Genomic DNA, 26,746 nt, shown 5'->3' with positions numbered 1-26,746 from the left:
TGCCGCATAACTAGTTTGCATGAGATTTAAGTGGTGAGATACTATTGGCTAGATCGTTATTTGGTGTAAATCATCATTGCTCCAAGGAACTAAGTAAAACTATGCAGACTTGCATCATCTGAGGAGATAGCCCAATAGTCCTGATACAACAGTGTATCAGGAGTTCCTCACGTACTTTAAGTTAAGCTTGTGTTAAAGTATTTTGCTTCATCAGGGCTTCTAAGCACTGCCCATTGCTGTGGTGAGTACTTTGCTGGTCATGAACAACAAGATCAACTGCTTATTTCTAACAAAGTGATAGTACTATACTTAACTGAAAAATCTGGAAGAGAAGGCACGCTGCTGAATTGTCATATGCTGGAACTAGAAAGACTCTTCTGAATGAAGCATAATTTATTTCTGAAAATTGTCACCATTTCTTCCTGTGTACACTTTATAATACAATATATGTAAAATTAAAGACTATAGTTTTAAAGGACCAGGACACATTATAAAATCACCTGTCTGTCTTAATCATTGGATAGTCCATAATGTTTTAAGTAAATTGACTTACAAACCTGTGCGCATTTGTGGTGGTGGACTTAAACATCCTCCGTCTCTTATTACTGTGGACAGTAAGCCTTTCAAGGTAGGGAGATATTTTTTTCAAAATCCTGTAATGGAAATAGTTCTGTTCAGCCAATTCATTTATACAAGTTCTCTGATAAAAAAATGTTTGCAGACTTCTTCAAAACATTGGGTAATTGAAGCCAAAGGGCCTGGAAAATTAAATGAAAGCAGCATCATTATGCTCCTTGCATTCTTTATATCTTTATAAATATTTGTACTTTGATTATACTGTACTACTTAGTACCACATGATGAAATGTGGTATTGGATCAAAGCTGCTGGCCACACTATAGGAGAGCTTTGTTTAAAAGGCTGACCTTAACATTAATGGTATTCCAGTATGTTTAACGTTATTACACCATAAATGACCTCAGAAGGATGTTTCAATAAGCTAAAAATCTAGAAGCAAGTCTTCCCATCCATTTCCTCAAACTAAAGTGAAATACCATTGTTGCCTCCTTTAAAAAAAAAACACACAAAAAAAACAGTAGTACCAGCCTTATAGAGATGGTAACCAAAAAAAACCAAACCCCACATTAAGAACACTAAGGTTGCAAAATCAAGAACTCAAAAAGTTAAGAAATTCCATTATTTAGGTTGCCTGTGAAACTTAATTCAGCCTCTTTTCATGTATCCATTATGATTGTCTAATTACATAATCATAGAATTTTTCCATAGTATCCTCACCTCATTCAGTGCACTGCATGGACCATGCTCACCGAAGAGGCAGCTGTTGGTATTCTTTTTATTGTCCTCATTCAGTGTGTGGCCTAACACCTTATTTACCGCTCACTGTCTAAACCCAGTACTGAATACTGTTTCCTTGTGTGCATTTCTGTGGGACTCATCATTGTAATATCTGAGTCCTTCATGAACATTAATTTATTTTAACACCTTAGTGAGATAGGAAGGCATTGTCCCCATATTACAGATGGGGAACTGAGGCAGAGAGAGATTAAGGCCAAAATTGTCAAATGTCCAGCAATTTTGGGTGCCCATCTTGAGATGCCTACCACCTGATATCTAGGAGAATAGCACTCTATTCAATGTACAGCTCTCATTAACTTCACTTGCAGCCGTGAGTGCTCAGGACTAATTTCTTAGCACAAAGCAATCCTATCCAATCTGAAAATATGGAGATTGTGCTTAAATAAAAGTTGTGTTCATCTTGCATCTCTTAAAAAGTCAAATACTTAAGTCAATTTCCAAACGTGAATGTCTTCTTGAGGGAAAAGATTGCTACTCTCTCTCAAGTAAGCATAAAATCTCTCCTGTTTTGATTTTTTTTGTTACCTCACTCCACCCTCTCATCTGGTATAAATCAGTGTAGCCCTATTGCTTCTGATAGTTATGCAGATTTATATCAGTTGAAGAGTTGGTCTAGTGACACCCAGAGGTTTCCAATCACTTACTACTTTTAACATTGTCAAAGTTTCCACAACCTATGGAGGTTGATTCTTGTACATTGCAATAGGTATAAAAGATCAAAGAATAATCAAATGAAACTGAAGATTATGTTCAACAAAATAAACACAGTTTTGTCAGTAACAGCCGCTTTGCTATAGATTGCTCACATTGGATGAGAATAAGCAAGATAAAACAGTGTATGTTGAAAGTGAGAGGGTCAGTTTTCTATATGCTGTTAAACCAGCGTCTGTGCAGTAACTTCACTGGGTGTCAGTCTGGCTTTCCACGAGTCCGAGCACACAGTATAGCAGCATTTAAGCTCTTGTGATTGTTAGAATGATATCCAATAATTTAACTTTATTTTTAAAAAAAGGAATATAGTTTATCTTTGTATCTGCTCCCCTAACTATTCGCTTAGTGTGTCCCTCCCTTCAGCTTTGCACTTTTCTTCAAAACTGCCCCTTAGGTTTAGAACAGCTTTGCCCTTCCTGTGTGCCAAGTGCTCTCTTCCTCTTTAAAACATACTTCTTTCGGGAAACCTTAAGCTGTACAGCGATCATTGTATAGTCTACATTAGTGACTGTGATATCTTCAGAAGAGGGTCCTTGTCTTTACCTGCTTGTAAAGAACTAAGCATTTTATGGAATTAAATAATGCCATAATTAAAATGTGGACACAATATACAGAGAAAAGAGGCAAGTTATTGACTGACTAACTCAAATACAGTCCCTGAGGGACAATTCAGAGTTATAGCAAAGAAGAAAAATATCTGAAATGGAAGTTATGGAAGATTTTTTGTTGTTGCCATATATCATCTGTGCATAATTGTAGCCTGCAGGAATTGAAAAGGATTTAGAAACTTTGGAACTTGTCTATTTCAGTAGAGGAAATCTCCAGGCTGGATGAAGCTATCAAGTCTAAATAAGATAATGGCTGAGTTCTACCAAAAGTTTAGAAAGAGAAATCCCCATTTTATTCCATTTTCTTGAAAGCTGAAGTAAGGAACACTGCAGTCTATTAGACTTGGACTTCAATCTCTTGATCACCGAAAATGACAGAGGCCTTCAGTTCTTGCATCATTTTAATTATAGAGTTTTTTAAAAATCACACTTTTCACAAAATTAATTGAGATTATACTCCACCCTTTGGTAGGTAATTTGTTAAAATTAAAAAATACACATCAGCAAATTTGAGAGCTGTATTTAAATTTAAAAGTGAGATTAAGTACGCTGTAATTGAGATGCCTCTGACTACAAAAAAGATACTTGACAGATGAGAATAGGATGAGTTTCTTTTAAATGAAATTCTGAACCTATATATACACATTTAGAATTCAAATTCTAGTACAGCATTGGGAGCTACATGTATCCAGTGGTCAGTGCTTTGCAATGGAAGAGCCTCAGTTGTATTCAGCGAACATGATAAACATGTCTTGTCACCTCTTGTTTATCTTAGTGACAGCACATGTAAAATGATCAGAGCTAGCCAAACAACAGACTTAGATGGAGTGAGGGGAATTGTTTTAAATACGCAGAATTTACTCAAATGGAAAATTCCAAACTACTGCTGAGAATGGTGAGTTAGTTTTGAAATGGTAAAAAATTGGGAGGAGTAAGATAGTGTCACACTATCTGTTCTGTTTAACTATACTTTTTGTCACAGTTGCATTTTAAATGGCTAAACAAAAGGACATAAAATATTTTAAGGATTTTACTTGAATTAGGGGTTGTAAAAATCCCTCCAGTCTGGAGCCTTTCAAGTCTAAGGCCTGTTGGTCAAAGCACTCAACGTGACCTCAAACGGTGGTGGCAATAGCATATGAAGAGAGAGTTGGTTTTTTAGATAGCCAGTTCCCAAACCAAATAAAGTTTTATAAAATAATGTCAACAGCTTTCATGATACCTGGACTTCCAGTCTGTCTCACATCAAGGTAAGAAATGGCTGATGCCCAAAGGAAGGTGCAAGAAACACTGCTTTAGGCATTGCGATAAGCTTCCCTCCACATTCTAATAAAGGCCTCATCATACTCTCTAAACCTTGTATTTTAAGTATGAAGTACAAAGTTTTATATTACTATCAAAAATTTTTAGCATGAACTGTAACTCTGGATATTCTTGTTCACATAGATATCCAATCCCTCTGAGTCTTGCTAATTATTTCATTTGAATATAAACTCTGCATCATGCCATCCCTCCTCCTGTAAAGATCTGGTGAAAGTATGACTCCAGGGATGGATAGTACTCAGTCTTTCTGACTACTAGACATTTTCCATTGGATTTTCACAACTGTTGCATTTTACCCAAATATTTCCCTGTGGTAAAAATTGCTACTTTCTAGAAATTTAAATTGCTCCTAAGACAAAGAAAAATCAGAAAGCTTTCTGCATCACCACTAGCAGTTTAGTATAAAACTGCTCTTGTTCAGCCTGTTTAGGTATTTCTATTGGCACACAACAGTACTGGAGTTTTGCCCAGAGTAGCACAATCTTCTTATCAACTGGAGACAGAGTTAGCCACTACCTCAGCAATCAGATACTGTGCCTTCTACTAGACTTGAACATATTTTTCACTGTTTTAACTACTGCAACACCTCTGAAGTTCTGTGATGTTCACACTTTATCATTTCATTTCTCTTGCCAGCACTTCTGTTTCCTCTGAGTTTATGGTTTTCACATGATTCTAGTGTTCTCTTCCAACTCTTCCTTTCAGCTGCTGCCTGCATTGACTACTTGCTTATGTTGTCATGCCAACTCCCAAGCTTAGAATCTCAACTGGAGTGGATGCCTTTTTTCAAGCATACACTTCAGTTACCAAGGTGCGTGAACAGAATACATGAGTGTGGGCAAATAGCTAAACCAGTATGGGTTTGGCATGAATTTCCAAGTATCCATTTCTGTTTCAGGAGTGCTCTTTGTCATTTTTGCCCTACTCCCTGGCATTCATGCCCATGCCACTGAAAATACGTAGATTAGAAGGGGACCAAATGGGGAAAATAAATACCCCTTAGTGGTTAGCCACTGTTTTATTTTCCTCATTTAAGCAAAACTACTAAATCTATCAAGTGATCTAGATAGAACTAACAAGAAATCCATAAGTGACTAGTTTACTTAGTCTCTCTGAAAGTCAGATCTTACTGAATTTGATTTACATTTCATGCTGAGTCATTCAGGATATCTATGTATCAATTTTCCAAATACCCAAGTAAAAAATTCAAGAAAAGTACAGGAAATTAAAAATGTGGACTTTTAACCTTTTTAAACCCAGGTCACATGTAACAATTGTGCTTTGTTCCTTTTACTGTATTTAACAAAATGGTATGTACTGTAGGTTCTAAATGAAACAGACAGTGTCCAAGATAAACAATATTTTAGAATAGCTTTAATATAACTGACAGCACATTCACAGATTAGTTCCATAATGGAAGTAATGGAATTATCATTTATAGAAAATTGGTTAAAAACTGTTAAATGGAAAAAACATGGAAATTTCATCTCAGACTCTGTAGCTCATTGGCAATTTCTATAGGCAAGCATGCACTGGATTTCAGAGGATCAACCTGTATTAAAGAAATGCAACTGTACTGAACTTTAGTATTCCATGCATGGATCTTTTAAGATGTCTATTCACTTTCACCACAGCATATTTCATGCAAGAAGTTTTAAAGCAACGCATTACTGTTCAAGTTTGAAACAGTGCTTAATAGGGTGACATATTCTTTTGAGAAAAATACATTAGAGAATAAAGTAAGCTGATTCAGCCTTTTCATAATGGGCTGTTAGGAGTTTCCTTTTTCTTTAGTACATCAGACTAATAGTCCTCGAATCATAAAAGATTAGGGTTGGAAGAGACTTTAGGAGGTCATTAATCCGACCCACTGCTCAAAGCAGGACCAACACCAACTAAATCATTCCAGCCAGGGCTTTGTCAAGCCAGGCCTTAAAAACCTCTAAGGATAGAGATTCCACCACCTCCCTAGGTAACCCATTCCAGTGCTTCACCACCCTGTTAGTGAAATAGTGTTTCCTAATATCCAATCCAGACCTCCCCAACTGCAACTCCTTGTTCTGTCATCACTGAGAACAGCTGAGTTCCATCCTCTTTGGAATCCCCTTCAGGTAGTTGAAGGCTGCTATCAAATCCCCCCTCGTTCTCCTCTTCTGCAGACTAAACAAGCCCAGTTCCCTCAGCCTCTCCTCGCAAGTCATGTGCCCCAGCCCCCTAATAATTTTTGTTGCCCTCCACTGGACTCTCTCCAATTTGTCCACATCCTTTCTGTAGTGGGGGGCCCAAAACTGGACGCAATACTCCAGGTGTGGCCTCACCAGTGCCGAATAGAGGGGAATAATCACTTCCCTCAATCTGCTGGCAATGCTTTTACTAATGCAGCCCAATATTGGCCTTCTTGGCAACAAGGGCACACTGCTGACTCATATCCAGCGTCTCATCCACTGTAATCCCCAGGTCCTTTTCTGCAGAACTGCTGCTTAGCCAGTTGGTCCCCAGCCTGTAGCGGTGTATGGGATTCTTCTGTCCTAAGTGCAGGACTCTGCATTTGTCCTTGTTGAACCTCATCAGATTGCTTTTGGCCCAATCCTCCAATTTGTCTATGTCACTCTGGACCCTATCCCTACCCTCCAGTGTATCTACCTCTCCCCCCAGCTTAGTGTCATCTGCGAACTTGCTGAGGGTGCAATCCATCCCATCATCCAGATAATTAATAAAGATGTTTAACAAAACCAGCCCCAAGACTGACCCCTGGGGTACTCCGCTGCCATCTAGACATCGAGCCATTGATCACTACCCGTTGAGCCCAGCAATCTAGCCAGCTTTCTAGTCATCTTATAGTCCATTCATCCAATCCATACTTTTTTAATACTGTGGGAGACCATATCAAAAGCGTGACTTTAGCAAAGCTTTTGACTAGTAGTCCTGTTTTAAAATAACCTGCTCTAAAATACAAGGCTTGAACTTGAAGTCAGCTTAAGTTGGTTTTCATTTCAGATTCAAAAAGGCAACAGAACTGAAAATGGCTGGAGGAAAGTTTGATCCAATGGATAGCTGTTGTGCATTATACCTCTAGGACACTGATCCTCACAAGCTTGCCTGTGAACCACTTCCTATTAAGCCAGTGTGCTCTTATCTCAGTAGTGGAGCACCTCACTTTTCAACACAGTGAAACTTCCTGCTAATTGGAGCAAACACCAGGACTCTGTTTTCAGAGACCTTGAACACCTGAACAAAAAACTCTCCTCTACCACCAGGTTGGAGGGGTAGAAAATACACACAGGAGGACAGAAACAAACTGCAAAATGACCAGCAGAGATTCCCTGCATCCTATATCCAACAAGTAGTAGTAAACTGATACAAAAGACAGAGAAACATAACCAGCCATATCCTTCATATAAAAGCAAGGATATTTTCATCTTGTCTGCTTCTTATTGTCCTGATATTGCTTTTCATGTAACTTGCACACTATTTGTTGAAGGAAAGGTATTCGACTGGGAGAAGATATCTTAGATGGGCCATAATCTTTAAAAAAAAAAATATTGAGACCATGGCTCTGTGAGCCTGCCTTGTTAATGCTGTTCAATCAAATTAATTTTAGTTAGAAAGGAAACTTATTCACTTTGGCCCTGGGGCCTCTGGATCATCTGAGTGGAGGTAACCAAAGAGCCAGGGAATTTAAACTGGACAAAGAATATCTGCAAATGATGTTTTGTTAAAAGATGTTATCCCAAGAAGCTTCAGTGATGATCTAAACTTCAATCTAGGCTGCACGTGCTGCATCCTTAAGGCTCATTTAGAAATCCACTGCTTTTGTTTTCACAAGCAGCAAGGTATAGAGCTTACTTCTTGTTGGTCTGAGGTAAGGACTTCAGCTGTTCAGAAGTACATATCAGAGTGGTTGTATGGAAACCCTTACTGAACTAATTTCAAATGGTTGATTTAGAAGCTTGGCCAGGCCTTGTCTGGCTGCATGTTGTCCCAATTTCTGTATGTTCAGGGGCGGTGTGTGATTCCAGCATTTGGGGAGACTGGGCATGAGCACTGGAAGCTCCCTAGAAGTGTGTGTTTGTGTGGGGGAAAGCAGCACTGGTGCCCAGACCATGGCCCCAACCTCTTCTCTGTCTCAAGGCCCGTCACCGCTCAGCCTCCTCTCCCTGAGGCCTCACCCATGCTCCACCCCCACTCTGCCGCAGGCCCTGCTCCTACTCAGCCCCATCTCCTACCTGCACCTCTCTGCCACCTCCCCCACCCATACCTTCCCCCCCTCTTCCCCTAAGGCCTCCCCCACCTGCTGCTCATGCCTCTTTGCCCCCTCTCCATGCCCCACCCTCGTGACTCTTCTCCCTCCCACCCCCCTAGCCTCTAATAGAATACATTAAAAATCATCCACACTAGTCGATGGATTGAGTGGCTAACATTTTTCCAAATTCTAAGGATTTTCCTGGGGCAGGGAGGGGAGGAAACTTAGGTGACTTCAGAAAGTTAGTTCCATGTTGTTTTCTCACAGCATTTTACCAATGGAAAATTTTCAATAAGACAAACCAGCAACAAGGAACATTTATATCCATTTTATTATGCTCATCCTCAATTTCATGGGTTTTTCCTATATGGCAATATTTTCCACTATAGTACATTCAAAACATTTCTGAAGCATTTGGCAAGGTAGTACATTTACACTACATTTTAAGTTTTAATTTTAGAATCATTTGTCTTCCATCCTTCTCCAGAGATAAATCTGTCAATCAAGTCAAATGATCTTTCAGGTTGGTCATAAGGTAAAATATGTCCTCCACCTCGAACAATTACCTTCAGGGTGCAAAGAAAGAATAGATTAGTAGTAAATCCTGAGCAACAAGAGTCAATTTTGCCAGCAGAAATTAATTAAAACTGGGTTCTCTCATGTACAAAGATCTTAGCATGCATGCTGAGTCAGAAGGATGACTTTCACTCTAGTCAGTAAAATATAAACCAACATATCCAAAGTCAAAGTCATGTGATCTTAGACCTGTTAATAATAGGATCAAATAACTAACAAGCCTAATTGGTAATCTTTGATATTTAGACAGGCCTAACATGGATACCGTTTGCATCATGCTTTGATTTAGATGCTTTGAGTCTCCACAGGGAAACTAGCAGCAGCATCACCCTCACATTGTCTGTGATTTATATTGCCTAGTCAAATATTCATTCTGTCGGCAAATGTTGAAAACAACAGCACAAGTCTATATTATATGATCTAATTTTGGAAACTGAATTTATTAGGAAACTTCAGGTCTTAAAATAATAGGTACAATATTAGTATAATTCATTTTATCCAAGCAGATAATGATAGATTATTTTCACGTTAGTTTATAGTACTCTACTTTTTGATCTCATTAGTCATCTTTCCGCTCTTGTGTATTCCAATTTTTGCGAAATTCAGAAGGGAGCGTGTGTGTTATTTTACTCAATTGAATTAGTCTCATATAATTGAAGTGTGAAACTGTTTATATGATTCTGTTTTTCAAAAGCATCTTACGTTACAGTGCATTCCCAATTTTCCTGTGTTCAAATTTTAAGAAATTTTTCAATGTATGAAGCTTGTTCCACTTCATGGAGTATTTCCTCTTTCCCTCAGCCCCTGCCTTATGACATGCTAAAAGTAAACAACTGTTTGACATCTTGAAGTCATTCCGAAGAAGATCTTTTACTGGCACCCACAATCTCGGTCTGTAGTAGTCAAACAGAAAGTAGTAATCAGGGTTCCATCTTGGCCGTTATCTGACAAAATGACTTCTGTGCAGACATGTAGTTGGACTGAGGACACTTAAACGAGTTATCTGTATGAGAAAATACAACCGTTGAGTTTAAAACATGTTTGGCAACTGGCAGCTGTTATCTGGACTACATCTCAACAAAATATATAACAGCTAAAGGTCACGGTCTCGTATACATTCCATTGTGCCCTTGCTGCCTCTACTGCACCACTAGTAAGGCTAGAGTAAAAAAATCTGTCAGTATATCTATTAAGCCCTTCTCTTTCAAGTTCATCATCATTTAGGTACAGTAATTTGCAGCATGGCTTCATAGAACCAGCACATATGGTTTGAATAAGTATGCATATTAAATGTTGATTAACAATTACATTCATATTCCTTTTATCCCAAAACGACCCCAGTGCACTTTAGAAGCCAGTTTATCATCAACTACACTAGGATCCACCACTGAAATACAGCAACAGCTTACAGAGTAGCAGCCGTGTTAGTCTGTATTCGCAAAAAGAAAAGGAGTACTTGTGGCACCTTAGAGACTAACAAATTTATTAGAGCCATAAGCTTTCGTGAGCTTCAGCTCACTTCATCGGATGCATTTGGTGGAAAAAACAGAGGGGAGATTGATATACACACACAGAGAACATGAAACAATGGGTTTATCATACACACTGTAAGGAGAGTGATCACTTAAGATAAGCCATCACCAGCAGCAGGGGGGGGAAGGAGGAAAACCTTTCATGGTGACAAGCAAGATAGGCTATTTCCAGCAGTTAACAAGAATATCTGAGGAACAGTGGAGGGTGGGGTCGGGGGGGAGAAATACCATGGGGAAATAGTTTTACTTTGTGTAATGACTTATCCATTCCCAGTCTCTATTCAAGCCCAAGTTAATTGTATCCAGTTTGCAAATTAATTCCAATTCAGCAGTCTCTCGTTGGAGTCTGTTTTTGAAGCTTTTTTTGTTGAAGGATAGCCACTCTTAGGTCTGTAATCGAGTGACCAGAGAGATTGAAGTGTTCTCCAACTGGTTTTTGAATGCACTTTGCTACCCTAAAGATCAGCTCAACAAGAAATGAAGAATACCACCCTCCCCATTTGACAAAAATCCCTTTGTAGTTTCAGATGTAGGCAGAAGGTAATGATCCAAATACAATTTTGGCCCATACAGCCCCCTCCTTTCAGGGTAAGAATCACGTGCACTTTACAGACCACAAGTGCTCGTAAGACCTGTTTCACATTTCATTAGGAAGACTGCATCTCCAGTAGTTCAGGGTCTCCCAACATCCTGCAGAAGCACTGTTCAGGGCAGAATATTGTTGAATCAATAGGTGGCACTTCTTGCAGCACCTGGCTATGCCTGATATTTATTAAAGAACCAACAGGCCCAGTCGCTGCTTAATTTGAAAGATCTGACTGGAGCAAAGCACAAGATGGCCTGGCTTGAAGCTTCTGAATTTCAGTGATTTGCCCATGGTGATTTCTGAAGCAGCCACTATGGGTAAAATTTTCAAAAACTGCCTAGTGACTTAGGCTGCTAAGTACCTAAATTACTTTTGAAGACAGGATTAAGGGGCTTTTGAAAGTTTTACATTTACCTCAGACATGTACTACTACCCATTCATTTTTTTCAGTTTTTACAAATTAAACCATAACAGCCCCCATACAATTTCATAACATACATTAAACACAACAGCTAGTAAAGGCACAGCAACAATTATGAAGCATTAAGTAAGGTTGGCTCAGTGCAAGACTGCACAGTTGCAGCATAATTAAATGCATCGCTAAGTACCAAATGTGGATTGAAAGATTCCGCAGCTTTCTACAAAGCAGTGAGGAAAGTTGTCTTTATGATCAGTTACTTTTACTGTTGCATTCTACAAGGAAAGCAGAACCCACTAGGTTAAAAACAGTATCAAAGGTCTCACTTAAAGCCTGGAATGATAGCTCATCTTTAACCCACCCTATTGTGCTGCAGTCTCAGAACTCTGACGCACTTCATTCGATACCATATGCGCTGCAATTCTTCAGCGCACAATGGGAATTAAAAGCCTCTATCAATCGAGTTTCAGCTTTAACTCTTAATAGTTCGGCTTTTTAAAAACAGTATTAATCTGTTTGGTCTATTCAGTTAAGCTAGTACAATTATTTCTCTGTATCTGATTTTTTTAGGCCAGGATTCTACTTTATATAGGAACATTTAGTTTTGCATTTATTTATTGTTATGAGAAGAAGTGGTATAAGTACTGGAAAACTTCCAGTTTCTAGGAATTTTGACATTCACACTAGACAAGAAGAAAGGCAGGAATATAAATTTAAGCATATTATTCTGTCACTGTTCCTCAAGCCTGACCAGGAAAGACCAGCCTTCCACAGGGTCATGAGAGAGAGTTCAGTCTTCATGCTAAACCAGTTCTGGGTCTTACCCAAGTAGGGACTGCCAGCTATGCCAAATTATTTAGGACATACATTATAAGACAATGTTAACTGAACAAAACCACACCCAGTCAACCACCACATTCATTATACTTTGGCTTTTGGGTAGTTTAAATCCCAAGAGCTGCCAATGCTCTATCCCAGATAGCCCTCCATTCCCTAATTCAATCACTACCATGACCAGAAGCTGCTAGCAGTGTCATGGAGGCCTGCAATGCTGTTCCAGATTTCTGTCTTAAACAAAGAACTGCAAAATCTTAAATCTCAAAACAAGAGCTTGTTCAGTAAAACGAGTAAACAGCTGCATCTCCCCTCCCCCCTACTCTGCTTCAAAGAGATAAACACTGTTGGGGAAAGTAAACCAGCAGAGTTCACAGGCTTCAGCTCTGACACTCTTTCAATGAGCAAAAGTAACAGTAGGATGCAGGGTCTCTGCTTACATTTACTGTGACCCAAACTTCCTTTTTGACCTCATTGTTATTAGTAAGGAGGACTGTGGCTGTAGGATGTCACTACACTGTCTGGATGTGGATGTTCAGGAATTCCAGTGAGGCTGACCTCTCAAGCATGAAGAAAGTTACTCTTCAAGTCGGGCTGGACTTGAGTTTGTTTAACCATATTACTAGTACGCATGCAATTTGTTATGTTTGTTAGAAATAGTGATTTTTTTTAAAAAAAATCCTCACTCAATTGTAGTTTTATTCTTCTATTGTATTTGGGTGACTCAATTAACAGATAGCAGTATAGATGTAAAATGTCATGATTCAGGTTATCATAGGGTATAACTTCAGCTTGAGTAGACATACCTGAGCTAGTGTGAATCAATCTAGCTTGGATACTGGAGCAGCAAAGCTGAGCAGCACATACTTACTCATGGAGCTAGCCCATGCTGAATTACCCAGGGCTGTGGTTGGGTTTGTATAGTCCATGCTGATGTGTGCCCTGCTTTGGCTTCATTACTCACTGCTAGCTTAAAACTAGCCTCAGATACATCTAGTCGAGCTGCAATCACACATTGTGATTGTGGACAGAGATTCCTTGAGTGGAGAGTGCAATATAGACACAAACAGTTGCCACCTTCAGTACATATACACCCATCTTAGCACATAAAATACAAGCATTGGTCGTCAAATTGTTCAGATTCTCTTTAAATCCAGCTACAACATGTGACCTATAACCTGCCACAGTGAATTCCAAAGGCTGACTCCCTGCTGCGTGAACTGGTGTTCCTTTGTCTTTTATATTTACTTTCCATTAAAAGTGATCCTTTTTTTTAATATATAAATGGGACAACATAAAACTAGAGAGACTGATCTTCTTCCTATCTACTCCTGACTCCAATACCTTGGTGAAGTCCCCTCTAATTAAGCTTTCAGAAGCTCCATATCAGCACCCCACCAGATCTGGCAATCTTAGTTACTCTTCTCTGGCTGGACCTTTTCAGTACCTACAGCAAAACCTTGTTATAGTTACGGTTGGTGCATTTGATTTGTTGGGGGGTTACAAAGCAGACCTCATGGGAGGGACAAGCAGTTGAAGGCTCAGGGAAGGAGCCAACTAATATACTTTGCTCATCTAAGGAATGGGTACCTCATCACAATTCCTTGGGTTAGTGGTATGCTGCCAAGAAGGCTTAATCAAGCCTCTTTAGTACTCATAAGGTTCTGCTGGCGAATGCAGGTGTCCTCTTCCTCCCCTACCATACCTGTGCAATACAGACTTAGATTTACCCTATATGTTCAAGGTGGGCAACCAAAATTCAGAGAGTAAGACTGAACACTTCTGAAATATGGGTCTCCACAGAGCTCTTATTTTCACTAGCCTAATTTTTAAAATGGAGAAACACATTGTTTAGTGCACCTACACATTTAGGGCAGGTTTTAGTATGCTTTTTGATATATTTATTCTGTTTCCCAGAAAGATGTTTTAAAGAATTAAACTCATTGGTTTTCAATAGGGTAGAAAGTGTGCCCTGGGTTTCCAGAAGTCAAGGAATCACTGCCTGAGCCTTGTAACTTGTTTGGGGATGGGGAAGGGGGAGGAGCCATTTCCAAAGTCCTCCTTACAGTCACCACTGAAAGTAATTCCAGGGCTCAGGAAGAGTGAAGACGGCAGAATTGTTTTGAAAGAAGTTAAAAGGAAATAAGTTACCCTTTGATTTATTTCCCAGATTTTACCAACATCTGTAGTGACAAAATTAGTATCCTGGTTATCACTGTGATATAGAAATAAAAACTCTGTCCTCCAGAGACTCCCATGTTAAAATGTCTCAATTGGTTTTGCTCCATTTTATTCTTTGCTACTTTCTTTGTTGGCTAGTAGCTAGTTAAACTTAGACAAGTGGTTCTTTGTGGCTTAGTCTAGGATATCAATAAGCATGTACAATTAAGCCAGTGAGGGAAGTACTGCAAAACAGATGTGAACAGCCCTAGACATAATTGGGTGGGTAATCTGCAGGAAGCACCAAGCACAGAAAGCCAAATCTTTTCTTGCTTTTAGATCTCTGGCAAGGCAGCACAGCTGGCTAATAGTTGGTTTTTCAAGAAGCCCTGTGGCTTTTTGGTAATGCTCTGTAGTGTCACGCAGGAGACCAGCTGAATTCCTTATGTGGATTTATTTTTCCCTGGCTGGGTTGTACTGCAGAAGCAGCACGCTCTGTGTTGTCAGCATCTCAGACAGAACCTATATTGCAGGTGTGGTCAAACTGCACCTCTTTTACAGTTAAAAAGTCATGGAGCCCCCCATGCCTCCCCATTCTCTGCCTACCAGACTGGGGGGAGGGAGGGAGAAGAGCTTGGGGCTACTACCCTGCAGTGAGGTGGTAGGGTTAGGGGTTTCTTCCCTGCAGGGAAAGGGATCTTGGGGCTTTAGACCCAGTGCTCCCTCCCCACAGGGCAAAAGCTCTGTGGGGAGGGAGCTTCTCCCCATAGGGCAGAAGCTCCCAGCCCCACCACAGGGCAGAAGCTGCAAGCTTCCCCTACACCCACCAGTCTGGTAGGCAGATAATGGACAAGGGGGGAGTATTTAGGGGGCTCCAGGAAATATTTCAAGAGAATTTAAGCCCTGGTGAACCTGACAGTGTGAGAATGAGACTCTAAAAAGAGAAGCTCGACATGTGGCATTTCATCAGGAAATTGCATCATTCTGTATTCAGCCATTGTGCTGCGGAGACCTCATGAGTTCACAATCTTCCTGCATTCTGCAGAATACAAGCTGTGTGTACTGTTCGCAAGTCACATTTGACTAGTTTTAGATTTAAAGTGGTAATCCTACGTTAATTTTGTGGATGACAATGACATCCTCAAATTGTAAGGAATGCAAGTATAAAGAAGAAAACCAAAGTTTTAAGCCAGAACAGGAGGAAGATTTTGCATTCACTGCTAAAGATAGCAAACCCCTGTGCCTTATCCACAATGCGCTGCTCACTCGCTACAAAACGAGCAACTTGAAACATCAATACGAAATGAATTACAATAACTTTTTGTCTAATTACTCTCCTGAATCAGAATTAAGGAAAAACAAGTTAACTTCATTAAAATTACGCCTAAACAGTAAACAGATACTACTTTCAGCGTTCAGTAAGGAAGCTGACAACAACTGAAACTAGTTATGTTGTGTCATGGAATATCACTTGTGCTAAACGTTCATACCGCGATGGAGAATTTGTTAAGAAGAAAATTGCAGAAGTAACACAAAACTTCAATAACTAATAAAGAAAACTGCTATTTCATGCCACACTATGGAGAAGTGTATATCCCAGATCAGAGCTGATGTTGCAAGCAAGGATTCTCTAGCATTCAGCCTAGCTGTCAACGAATCCACAGATATACAAGATAAACCAAAAATAGCGACGTTTGCTAGGTTTCTGTGGATGTAATTGTGAAAGAAATAATGTTGGACTTAGTGGCATTAAAAGAAACAACCTGCAGTGTTGACGTAAAGAATGCACTTGACAAAGTATCAACAAATGCCAATGTACCACTGGATAAACTTGTCAGTGTTATAACCGCTGAAGCACCTGTAATGGTACGAAAAAAAAGTAGGTCTTATCAGACTACTGAAAAAAAATTATCCGAAATTTCCAGAGTTTCTCCCTGTTCACTGCATCATCCATCACGAACATCTTGCAGGCAGATATTTCAAATATGACAACATTACGAAAATGGTTCCAGAAATTGACAATTTCGTCTGTTCGAATGGGAAAATTCGTCGACAGTTCAAAACTTTTATCGAAGAGCAGGATCTTGAAGACAAAACTTAATGATGTCTCTTTCTACTGTGAGGTGCTTATCAACCAGCAATGTCTTAAATAGGTTTGTGGGACTGTTGGAACCTATCAATGCTTTCTTTAAAGAAAAGAAAAAGTCCTATCCACAACTGGAAGATGAACAATGGATGCAGGATCTGATCTTTTTCATTGATATTATGCATCATCTGCAAACTCTCAACTTGACACTCCAAGGAAAGGGTAAAATTATTTCTGACCTTACTCAGACAGTCTTTGGCTTCCAGAACAAGTTAAAGCTTCTGCAAAAAGATATAGTGTCAAGAGACTTCAAGCACTTTCCTCATCTCAAGAGTAAGGTAAACACATTGCCTGAAATCAAAGTGGAAGATGACAAACTTGAGGAATACAGAGATAAATTACAAGGACTGCTTGATGACTTTCAGGCCAGGTTTGAAGATTTGCAGAAGTTGAGATCCTGCTTTGCCTTTCTTGTAAACCAATTCATAGTTGATATGATCAAGAACAGCTGTCCGATTCCCGGAACCATCTACTGTAGAAATGGAACTACTGGAACTCCAGGAGGACCAGGTTCTAAAGATGATGCAGAAATCAGAGTCTACAATCATGTTCTGGAAGCAAGTGCCAGAACAAAGCATCTTCAACTCGAGTAGACTAGCCTGTGACTCATTTCAATTTCAGCACAACATACTGCTGTGCATCACTGCACTCTGTGAAGAAGTTCATAATAATCAAAGCATTGTGCAATCCTTACAAATCAACATCTCTGTACTGCCTTGACAACATATCTACTGGATTTCCAAAGACTTATGACTAGGATGTAGACCCACAAGGGCCTCTAGGTCTAGCAGTAATTAGCCATCATACATTAAGTCAGAGGTTAATATGTTAAAAAAATGCATGTATAAAGGTTGTCCCTGTCTTGCGGCTCTCGAACTTCTGAAGATTATCGCATGCGGCTCGGAGGGTCAGTAAGTTTGGCCACCCCTGCGATAGTGCTTACTATGGATTGGCAAAGCTAGGCTTTGAAAAGAGACTTCTTCAGTCCCCCAACAGAAGGCTGGTAAACACATGGAAAATGAAGGAATTAAAATCAGGGGGAAACAAGAACACCAAGAGTAAAAGGACGGGTGAGTAAAAACAGTACTACAAGGGAAGGGAATTCGCAAGTTTTGATTCTGGACCAATAAGGAAAGATGAGGGGTGAGAAGAGTGTCTCAGCTCAGGTTCTCATGCCTGGCATCCAGCTGCCACAAAAAAACCCAACAAGTAAAAATATCAAATATTAGTGAATAATCCTATACTCCAAGATCCCAGCTACTGTCTGAGTCATTTGTTTGCTCCTTATATTGAATTCTGTTAGCAACCTTAAAAAACTCACTTTTCACCTGCTGTAGTACCTTATTTATTGTCAGCTGGCCACTAACTCAATGAAAAATTAATATTTTAGCTAAGACTGTAAAACATTCCAGGTAGCATATTTTAGTTTGCTTTGATTCAAAATTCAAAGTCTACAGAGCCTTTTAACACTCTTTGTTCTGTCACTCACCTTAAAATGTCATGGATCTTCCACGCACTCAGTCAGCTACAACAAGAATGTTTTCACAGCTATAGAAAAAAAAGTATCAAGTTCTAATTTACATGGCCACATCTCAGCCTGTACCTAATAGGAAAAGATGGAGTAATAGATCCAAGCACAGGACACTGTGAGTATGTCTGCACTGCGCAAAAAAAAGACCTACAGCAGAAAGTCTCAGAGCCTGGGTCAACTGACTCAGGCTTGCAGGGCTCATGCTACTGGCTAAAAATTGCAGTGTAGATATTCAGGCTCGAGCTGGGAAGATCACCCACATTGCCAGGCTCTCTCTCAAAAAAAGAGTAGATTTATATAAATAAAGGAAATAAGGGATGACAGATAACCAAAGTCACCATACCTCAAGGTCAATGGTATCAAAAGCAGCGTCTATTCTATGGCAGCATTAATGGACACTAGCTATTGATATAAATACCATTTATATTTGAATCTTGCTGCTATTTTCAGCTGTGAAAAAAAGAATAAAAAAGTTTAGCTGCTCGCTCTCTCTCTCTCTCTCTCTCTCACACACACACACACACACACACACACACACACACAGTCTTCTTAGCTAATTTTAGAACAAGGGAATTCATGGCGGGCCAGTTTGACTCTTCCTCCCAGTAGGGGTCACTGCAGCAGTTCTCCACACTACAAGTACTAAGCACAGTGCACACTATACATGTTATTACATAAGCTATTTGTTGTGGCTACACTTGTATTTTATAGATTAGTCATCAACTGCATTGCTTGCATTCCAGTACAACCGACATTCCAGGAGCAGAAGATTTCCCGATTACTGAGCCTATGATCATGGGAATCTGGAGTTTCTAAGGCTATGTCTACACTAGCACTTTTGTCAGTAAAACACATGTCGCTCACACACCCTGACAGACATAAGTTACACTGAGAGACACACTGGGGTGGACAGTGCTGTGTCAGCTGGAGATGCTCTCCCACCAGCATAACTACTGCTTCTCGTTGGGGGTAGTTTAATTACGCCAAGAGGAGAGCTCTCTCCCGTTGGCATAAAGCGGCTATACTAGAGACCTTGAAGCGGTACAGCTGTGCTGCTGTAAGATCTCTAGTGTAGACATGGCCTAAATAAATTGAGGGTTACCAAAAACTGTATTTGTGACTTAAATCCATCAATATTATACAGCAAACAAAAATCCTGTGTAGGCTTAATCTACTCATATGACAGTCTAGCACTGAATTATAGTTGGGTAAATAATATATTTTACACAAATACTGGTTGACTTCTAAAATTAATGTGTTTCACCCATGATAATACCCACTTTATCCTCAAAAATATTTATGAGACAATAGTGCCTAGAAGCTCCAATCAAGATTGAGGCCTCATTGTGCTAGGAGTTCTACAAACATAAGATGACGTAGTTCTTGCTTGTAGCTTAAGGTAGTCATTAGGTTGAGAGAGTGATACTTTGAAATGTATATTAAAAATGTGCACACTTTTTTGCATTAATTCCATTAACATTTCAGTGATCATGCCAGCCAGCAGAGTTATTTGTGAAAGCAGATTTCGATGCTAATTTTAGTATTTGCTTGCATGCTCACCCAACACAGAAACTGCAAAACTCTGTGAAACTGCAGCTAGGAAACAGCTAAAATAGAATATTCAGAATTAGTGAAAACTGAAATGAAAAATTTGGAAAATAAAAGAGTAAAAGACATTGCGACTTGCTTATACAGAGTCCACAAATAGAAAGACTAAATTAATTAGTGAAACATGTTCACTGCGAATTATCCATTCAGCACTAATACTGTTGCACTTCATAGGGTGTTAAGAACAATGCACAGTGTTGTGATGCTAAATTTTAGGATAGCCGAAGAAGCCGCAACAATTATTGTCTTTGGTGACAACACAATACATAACAAAAGGGAAAGTTTCTACCCAGCAACATCTGTGCAATCTCTCAGAAACCAGTGGGCTTGCAAGTGGACAAGCAGAATTTAGCCCAACAGAAGTGTACTGGATTTTGATTGGATTTATTTTTATTGATTAGATGTTTTTCTAAAAATATGCTCTAGTTCAAACAGGAATTAATTCAGGGAAGTTCTATGGTAGAAAGTCAAACTAGATGATCACAATATTCTATTCTAGTCTTAAAAATCTGTGAATCTACAGATAAAGCTACAAATCATTTGTCACATTTGATTTTTACATTAAGAGGACAAATACTATTTTGTTTTGGTCATATGGGAGTCACTTCTTCCGTGAAATAGATTTCACAGACTGGAACAGGCCACTAGTGATATTTTAAAATTAAGAGAGAATTAAGCTCACTGGTTTCTTATTTTAGGAAAGATTTTTCTAGAATGGCTGATTCAATGTATATTGTATTACCTGAACAAAGAATTACATTGCTCAATTAGGGCCAGTCTAATCGCACTCTTTAGTACAGATAACAGAGTTTCTTATTAGTGGATTCATAAAATAAATATATGCTGTACATTCAAGTTGAAAGAAGAGTTACTGAAAACTAGAGTCTAATGAGTACCAAACATGTATACATCAATGTACAACGTATGTGCACGGGCACAGATTTAAGAAGAATTTATATCAAATATTCAAAGGGAATGCACAACCAGATATTAAATCCAGTCTGTCTGCATTTTTTTTCCATGAAGAGTTGTCCCTGTGCCTGACATAAGGAACACAGAGATGCTAGTAACAGATATTTTGGTTCACTGGCAATTAAAAAAATAAAAATAATAATCAATACATCAATTTTGGGTTGAACAAAACAGTTCGTTTCAATTTCAAGCTTAACATTTTTGCACATTTTAAAAATAAAACTGAAGGAAATTTCTAAATGAAAGTCATTTGGAACAGTAAATTGAAATATTTCATTTCAAAAAAGTTGAAAGAAAGCATTTTGACTTTTTAGAATTTTACTTTCTTCCACCGCTCCCAACACGAACAATTAGGCAAAGCAGACATGAATTTGCAACACATTTCAGTGTTGCTGAACGTCCATTTTCTTCCTCAAAAAGAGTGTTGTCCAAAAAAATTTCACCTAGCTCTAATCAGGAACCTAGTTCAGTTGCTCTTCATGGCAGGAATCAAGTGTTGCCTGCAATTTAACAATTACCATAACAAAGCCAAGTTTTTCTTCCTGAGAACTAGCTGTCCTTAATTATCCCAAATCTATTTAGCAGTTTCTTTTTCCATCAAAAACAACCTCCCTTTCTTTACATGTTTACTGATATTGCTTACTGCAAAACAGCTACAGCAATCTATAAAATCCTCACAAGGACCCCCAGATTCAGTAACATGCTTAAGAAAAAGTTGATCGAGTACAATGGGTCATAAGACTTAAGTAATTTGCTGAATTGAGGCCAAATACTTAAGTCATATCAAACAGTCTGTTCCGTTAGCAGAACTCTTACATTTGTAATTATTCTGATTAAATAATTTTTCCTGCAGGACTTGGATAAAACCGAGGGTACTGGTTCGGATTTTATCCAAATTCTGACCAACAGACATTTTAACCTTGAAGGGAAAATTACTGGCAAATACACTAAGGACTTGAAGTTTTGCAAATGCATCCGATGAAGCTGTAGCTCACGAAAGCTTATGCTCAAATAAATTTGTTAGTCTCTAAGGTGCCACAAGTACTCCTTTTCTTTTTGCGAATACAGACTAATACGGCTGCTACTCTGAAACCTGCCTAGACAATGGAGATACAGGGCAGGAAGTTGGGATGTAAATTGTCCATCTGGATAATGATGTTCTCTCTGAAGTTGTTACAAATGGTTACACTAGGACTCAATTTTTTTTTTTTAAATGATGGGACAGAGCCAACTATACAATTTTCCAGGTATAGTTGTACAATTCCCACAGACTGAAAAAGGGCCTTAGCATGGGTGTTGCTTCTGTGGTAAGATATTAAAATTTAGATTTAGATTTTAAAAGCATTGTTACCATTTTATTTTTACATTTATCTACATCTAGTAACATCATCAGGAGATAAAATTGCAATATTCCCCATGTCTGCTGTGTCCTCGATTGGAATTGCCAGGAGATTCCTGTAGTCAGTCTTTAAAATACTATAAAAAAGTAGGTTTCAGAGTAGCAGCAGTGTTAGTCTGTATTCACAAAAAGAAAAGGAGTACTTGTGGCATCTTAGAGATTAACAAATTTGTCAGTTTCTAAGGTGCCACAAGTACTCCTTTTCTTTTTATAAAAAAGTAGACACTTAAGAGGTGTGCAGATTCATCAAATGTGATCAGATCCATATTTTCTTACATATATATCAGTAGGTTCCAGCACCGAATATGAATGTTAAGGGAAGTTATTAGTTCTGCCCCAAACACCATGCCACAATGATCTTACATGCTGATCTCACATCTTCATTGACTTAAAGCTTTGGTGTTTGGTGAAACCTACATAAATTTTCTCTGAGATAACTACAAGAGGGAAGCTAATTTATGAAGTCTCTTGTCCTTAGATCTTCATCCCCTCCTTTTCCTTGTCCAGGACCATACTAAAAAAAAAAAAAAAAAAAAAAGCACCAATTTAACTAGATTTAGTTAATCTATTTTAAAATCTAGTTAAACTGGTGTAAACACTTAGACGTATACACATTTAAGATGAATTGATTAAGCAACTAGTTTAAATTGGTAAATCTTAAAATTGGTCTCTTTAAATTAAGGGATTCCATTAGTTTAAATCAGATATATTTTTAAAAATATAGTTAAACTGGTGCGTTTTCCTCCCTTCTAATTAACAGAAAGTATTCACACTGGAGTCTAACATACTATAGTTTAAATTAAGAATCAGAGAGCTTGGAAGAAAATAAGGTTTCATTTTGGCAGAGACACATGCTTCTGTTTTACACGACTAATACCAAACAGAAAGTCCATCATGATTCTAGTCCATTTTTTCCATTACCACACACTTGTTATATGTAGAGTCTACAGATCTAAGTTCCACAGAGAATGCTTTTGTTACTGTAGAACAATTCTATTTTATAGTTCAGCAGTAAGAGTAGAGGATCTCTGCCAAAGTTTTAAAATCACCTAAATAAAATGCAAAGACCTGGATACAGAATTTAAACACCTCTTACTTATCACAAACACATGTGATTCTCATTTCTTTCACTGCATATTATGCACTGTTAGAATATCTTTTAATCCTAGATTTATTTGATATTCCTGGGAAGAGCAAATCATGTGCTGAAGTTTCCCAAAGGCCTTTGATTTTGGCAATAAGCTACCTTTAAGTGCCCCTTTCTCCTTTAATTATGGTCTAAATTAGAAGAGACTTTCAGTACATTGGCCTTTCTGAAAAAATACTTTACATCAGAGAGCCTGGCAAAACACACAAGATGGGGATCAGACACATATACAAAAAAAAAAAAAAAAGTACAGAAAGGAGAACAGAAGGCATTCTAAGGCCTAATCTACAGAAGTGTATTGTGTCAAATACCATTTGTTCCAGCTAAAACACATCCACACACAAAAGCAATTCAGATAGTTTTAATGAAAATGTGTTAGATGCCATTTGGGGTAGACTAAACTTCAGCAGAACTAAATACCATTTCATCCTGAAGTATTTCAGTGCTAGTGTGCATGCACACTGGCTGAACAGTTCATCTAGTCCTCCTACTGCTGTTCCACAGTGCATCTGTGGCCTTTCAAGATCTCCCACAATGCCACTAGTGTTACTTGTGGAACAGTGCTAGCATGAACACAGGGCAAACCTACAAGTCTCCTTAACACAATTCAGCATGCGCAAGAGTGTGCCACGCTGGAGTGCCCCCTGCTGGCTACAGGTAGCTCTGCAGTGTCCTTCCTGAGCTTCCCCTTCTGCTTAGGGTCCATTAAAAAGCCCACACCATCCAGATATTCAAAACAAACCCCATTTCTGGAAATCAATTTATTAGATCCTGCACAAAGTCTTTCAAAAGCTCCAGTCTTCCCACAATTTCAAACTGGGCCCTGTCTTCCTGCTCTCCCAGTGTTTCTTGCCTGAAGTTTGACATTCTCTGCATTCTCCACAGATCTCCTTCCTGCTGGTGTCTTTACCCCTCTGACTCAGGGCCCTGGAGGAGCCTTCTTACGCCTTTTAATGTCTGATTGCATCTGCCATCCCACCTACAGCACCTTCTCTCTCCAGGAATGTCTACACTTCAATAAAACATCCACGGTTGGCCCATACCTGCAGACTTGGTCTTGCAAGGTCATAAAATTTCAGGGTAGACATCCAGGCTTAGGCTGAAGGCCAGGCATTAAGATCCTCACCCCCTAACAGAGTCCCAGAGCCTGAGCCTGGACATCTACCCAGGTGGGTATTGTAGTTATAAAAATGCTTGATAAAGATCTTGTAGGTGTTTGTCACTGTCTGAGGGATTGAAGCAAATGTGGTTGTCTTAGGGCTTGGCTGTAAACCATGAATCGTGTGGCGTGTCCTGGATGGAAGTTAGAGGTATGTAGGTAAGGATAGTGGGTCAGTAGGTTTCCAGTGTACGGTGGTGTTTATGTGACCAATCACTTATTTGCACTGTAGTATCCAGGAAGTGGATCTCTTGTGTGGACTGATCCAGGCTGAGGTTGATGGTGGGGTGGAAATTGTTGAAATCCAGGTGGAATTGTTCAAGGGCCTCCTTCCTGTGGATCCATATAATGAAGATCTGGATTTGACAGCTGATGGATTTCTTCACCAAGTAGTTGCTGAACCGACAAGAGGGGATGCCATTTTAGATTTGGTTTTGGTGAGCAGTTAGGACCTTATAGAAGAAATGATTGCAGGGGACAACCTTGGTTCGAGTGATCATGAGCTAATTCAGTTCAAACTAAATGATAAACAAAGATAAACAAAAATAGATCTGTGACTGGGTTTTTGATTTCAAAAAGGCTATCTTTAAAAAATTAAGGAAATTAGTTAGGGAAGTGGATTGGACTGAAAAACTTGTGGATCTAAAGGCGGAGGAGGCCTGGGATTACTTTAAATCAAAGCTGCAGAAGCTATTGGAAGCCTGTATCCCACGAAAGGGGAAAAAATTCATAGGCAGGAGTTGTAGACCAAGCTGGATGAGCAAGCATCTCAGAGAGGTGATTAAGAAAAAGCAGAAAGCCTACAAGGAGTGGAAGATGAGAGGGATTAGCAAGGAAAGCTACGTTATGAGGTCAAAACATGTAGGGATAAAGTGAGAAAGGCCAAAAGCCATGTCGAGTTGGACCTTGCAAAGAGAATGAAAAGCAATAGTAAAAGGTTCTATAGCCATATAAATAGGAAGAAAACAAAGAAAGAAGAAGAAGTGGGACCGCTTAACACTGAGGATGTAGTGGAGGTTAAGGATAATCTAGGCATGGCCCAATATCTAAACAAATATTTTGTCTCAGTCTTTAAAGAGGCTAATGAGGAGCTTAGGGATAATGGTAGGATGACAAATGGGAGGTAGATATTATCACATCAGAGGTAGAAGCCAAACTCGAACAGCTTAATGGGACTAAATCAGGGGGCCCAGATAATCTTCATCCAAGAATATTAAAGGAACTGGCACATGAAATTGCAAGCTCATTAGCAAGAATTTGTAATAAATCTGTAAACTCAGGGATCGTACCATATGACCGGAAAATTGCTAAAAGTTCCTATTTTTAAGAAAGGTAAAAAAAGCGATCCAGGTAACTACAGGCCTATTAGTTTGACATCTGTAGTATGCAAGGTCTTGGAAAAATTTTTGAAGGAGAAAGTAGTTAAGGACATTGAGATCAATGGTAATTGGGACAAAATATAACATGGCTTTACAAAAGGTAGACAGTGTCAAATCAACCTGATCTTCTTTGAGAAGGTAACATTTTTTAGACAAAGGGAATGCAGTGGATCTAATTTACCTCGATTTCAGTAAGGCATTTGATATGGTTCCACGTGGAAAATTATTAGCTAAATTGGAAAAGATGGGGGTCAGTATGAAATTGAAAGATGGATAAGGGGAGACTACAGCGGGTCACACTGAAAGGTGAACTGTCAGACTGGAAGGAGGTTACTAGTGGAGTTCCACAGGGATCGGTTTTGGAACCAATCTTATTTAATCTTTTTATTACTGACCTTGGCACAAAAAGCAGGGATGTGCTAATAAAGTTTGTGGATGACACAAAGCTGGGAGGTATTGCCAATACAGAGAAGGGCCGGGATATCATACAGGAAGATCTGGATGACCTTGTAAACTGGAGTAATAGTAATAGGATGAAATTTAATAGTGAAAAGTGCAAGGTCATACATTTAGGGATTAATAACAAAAATTTCTATTATGTATTGGGGACATATTACTTGGAAGTAACAGAGGAGGAGAAGGACCTTGAGTATTGGTTGATCACAGGATAACTATGAGCTACCAATGTGATATGGCTGTGAAAAAAAGCTAATGCAGTCTTGGGATACATCAGGCAAGGTAATTCCAGTAGAGATAAGGAGGTGTTAGTACCGTTATACAAGGCAGTGGTGAGATCTCATCTGGAATAGTGCGTTCAGTTCTGGTCTCCCACGTTTAAGGAGGATGAATTCAAACTGGAACAGGTACAGAGAAGGGCTACTAGGATGATCCGAGGAATGGAAAACCTGTTTTATGAAATGAGACTCAATGAGCTTGACTTGTTTAGCCTAACTAAAAGAAGGTTGAGAGGAGATATGATTGCTATTTATAAATATATCAGAGGGATATATACTATGGAGGGAGAAGAATTATTTAAGC

General features: G+C 39.0%; 1 protein-coding gene across 3 annotated transcripts in view; it reads right to left on the bottom strand.

Annotated features, from left to right (window-relative positions):
* Positions 1–8,574: 8,574 nt before the first annotated feature.
* Positions 8,575–26,746, bottom strand: part of CPVL (carboxypeptidase vitellogenic like) — a 99,683-nt gene continuing 81,511 nt past the window's right edge. The window contains exons 13-14 of one of the 3 annotated variants that reach the window (XR_006279345.1): positions 18,388–18,494; positions 8,639–8,827 (exon numbers count right to left, since the gene is read on the bottom strand). Coding sequence is in view for 1 of the 3 variants with exons in the window: in XM_038391485.2 (XP_038247413.1) it covers positions 8,705–8,827 (123 nt within the window). In the remaining 2 variants the exon portion in view is untranslated. Of the gene's footprint in view, positions 8,828–9,721; positions 9,841–18,387; positions 18,495–26,746 lie in introns of all 3 variants that reach the window. The other 2 variants (XR_006279344.1, XM_038391485.2) reach the window with 2 other exon arrangements.

This window comes from Dermochelys coriacea, chromosome 2 (assembly GCF_009764565.3).
Source record: "Dermochelys coriacea isolate rDerCor1 chromosome 2, rDerCor1.pri.v4, whole genome shotgun sequence".
Taxonomy (NCBI): domain Eukaryota; kingdom Metazoa; phylum Chordata; order Testudines; family Dermochelyidae; genus Dermochelys; species Dermochelys coriacea.
The sequence above is the reverse complement of the archived record's forward strand: the minus strand, read 5'-3'. Positions and strand labels throughout refer to the sequence as shown.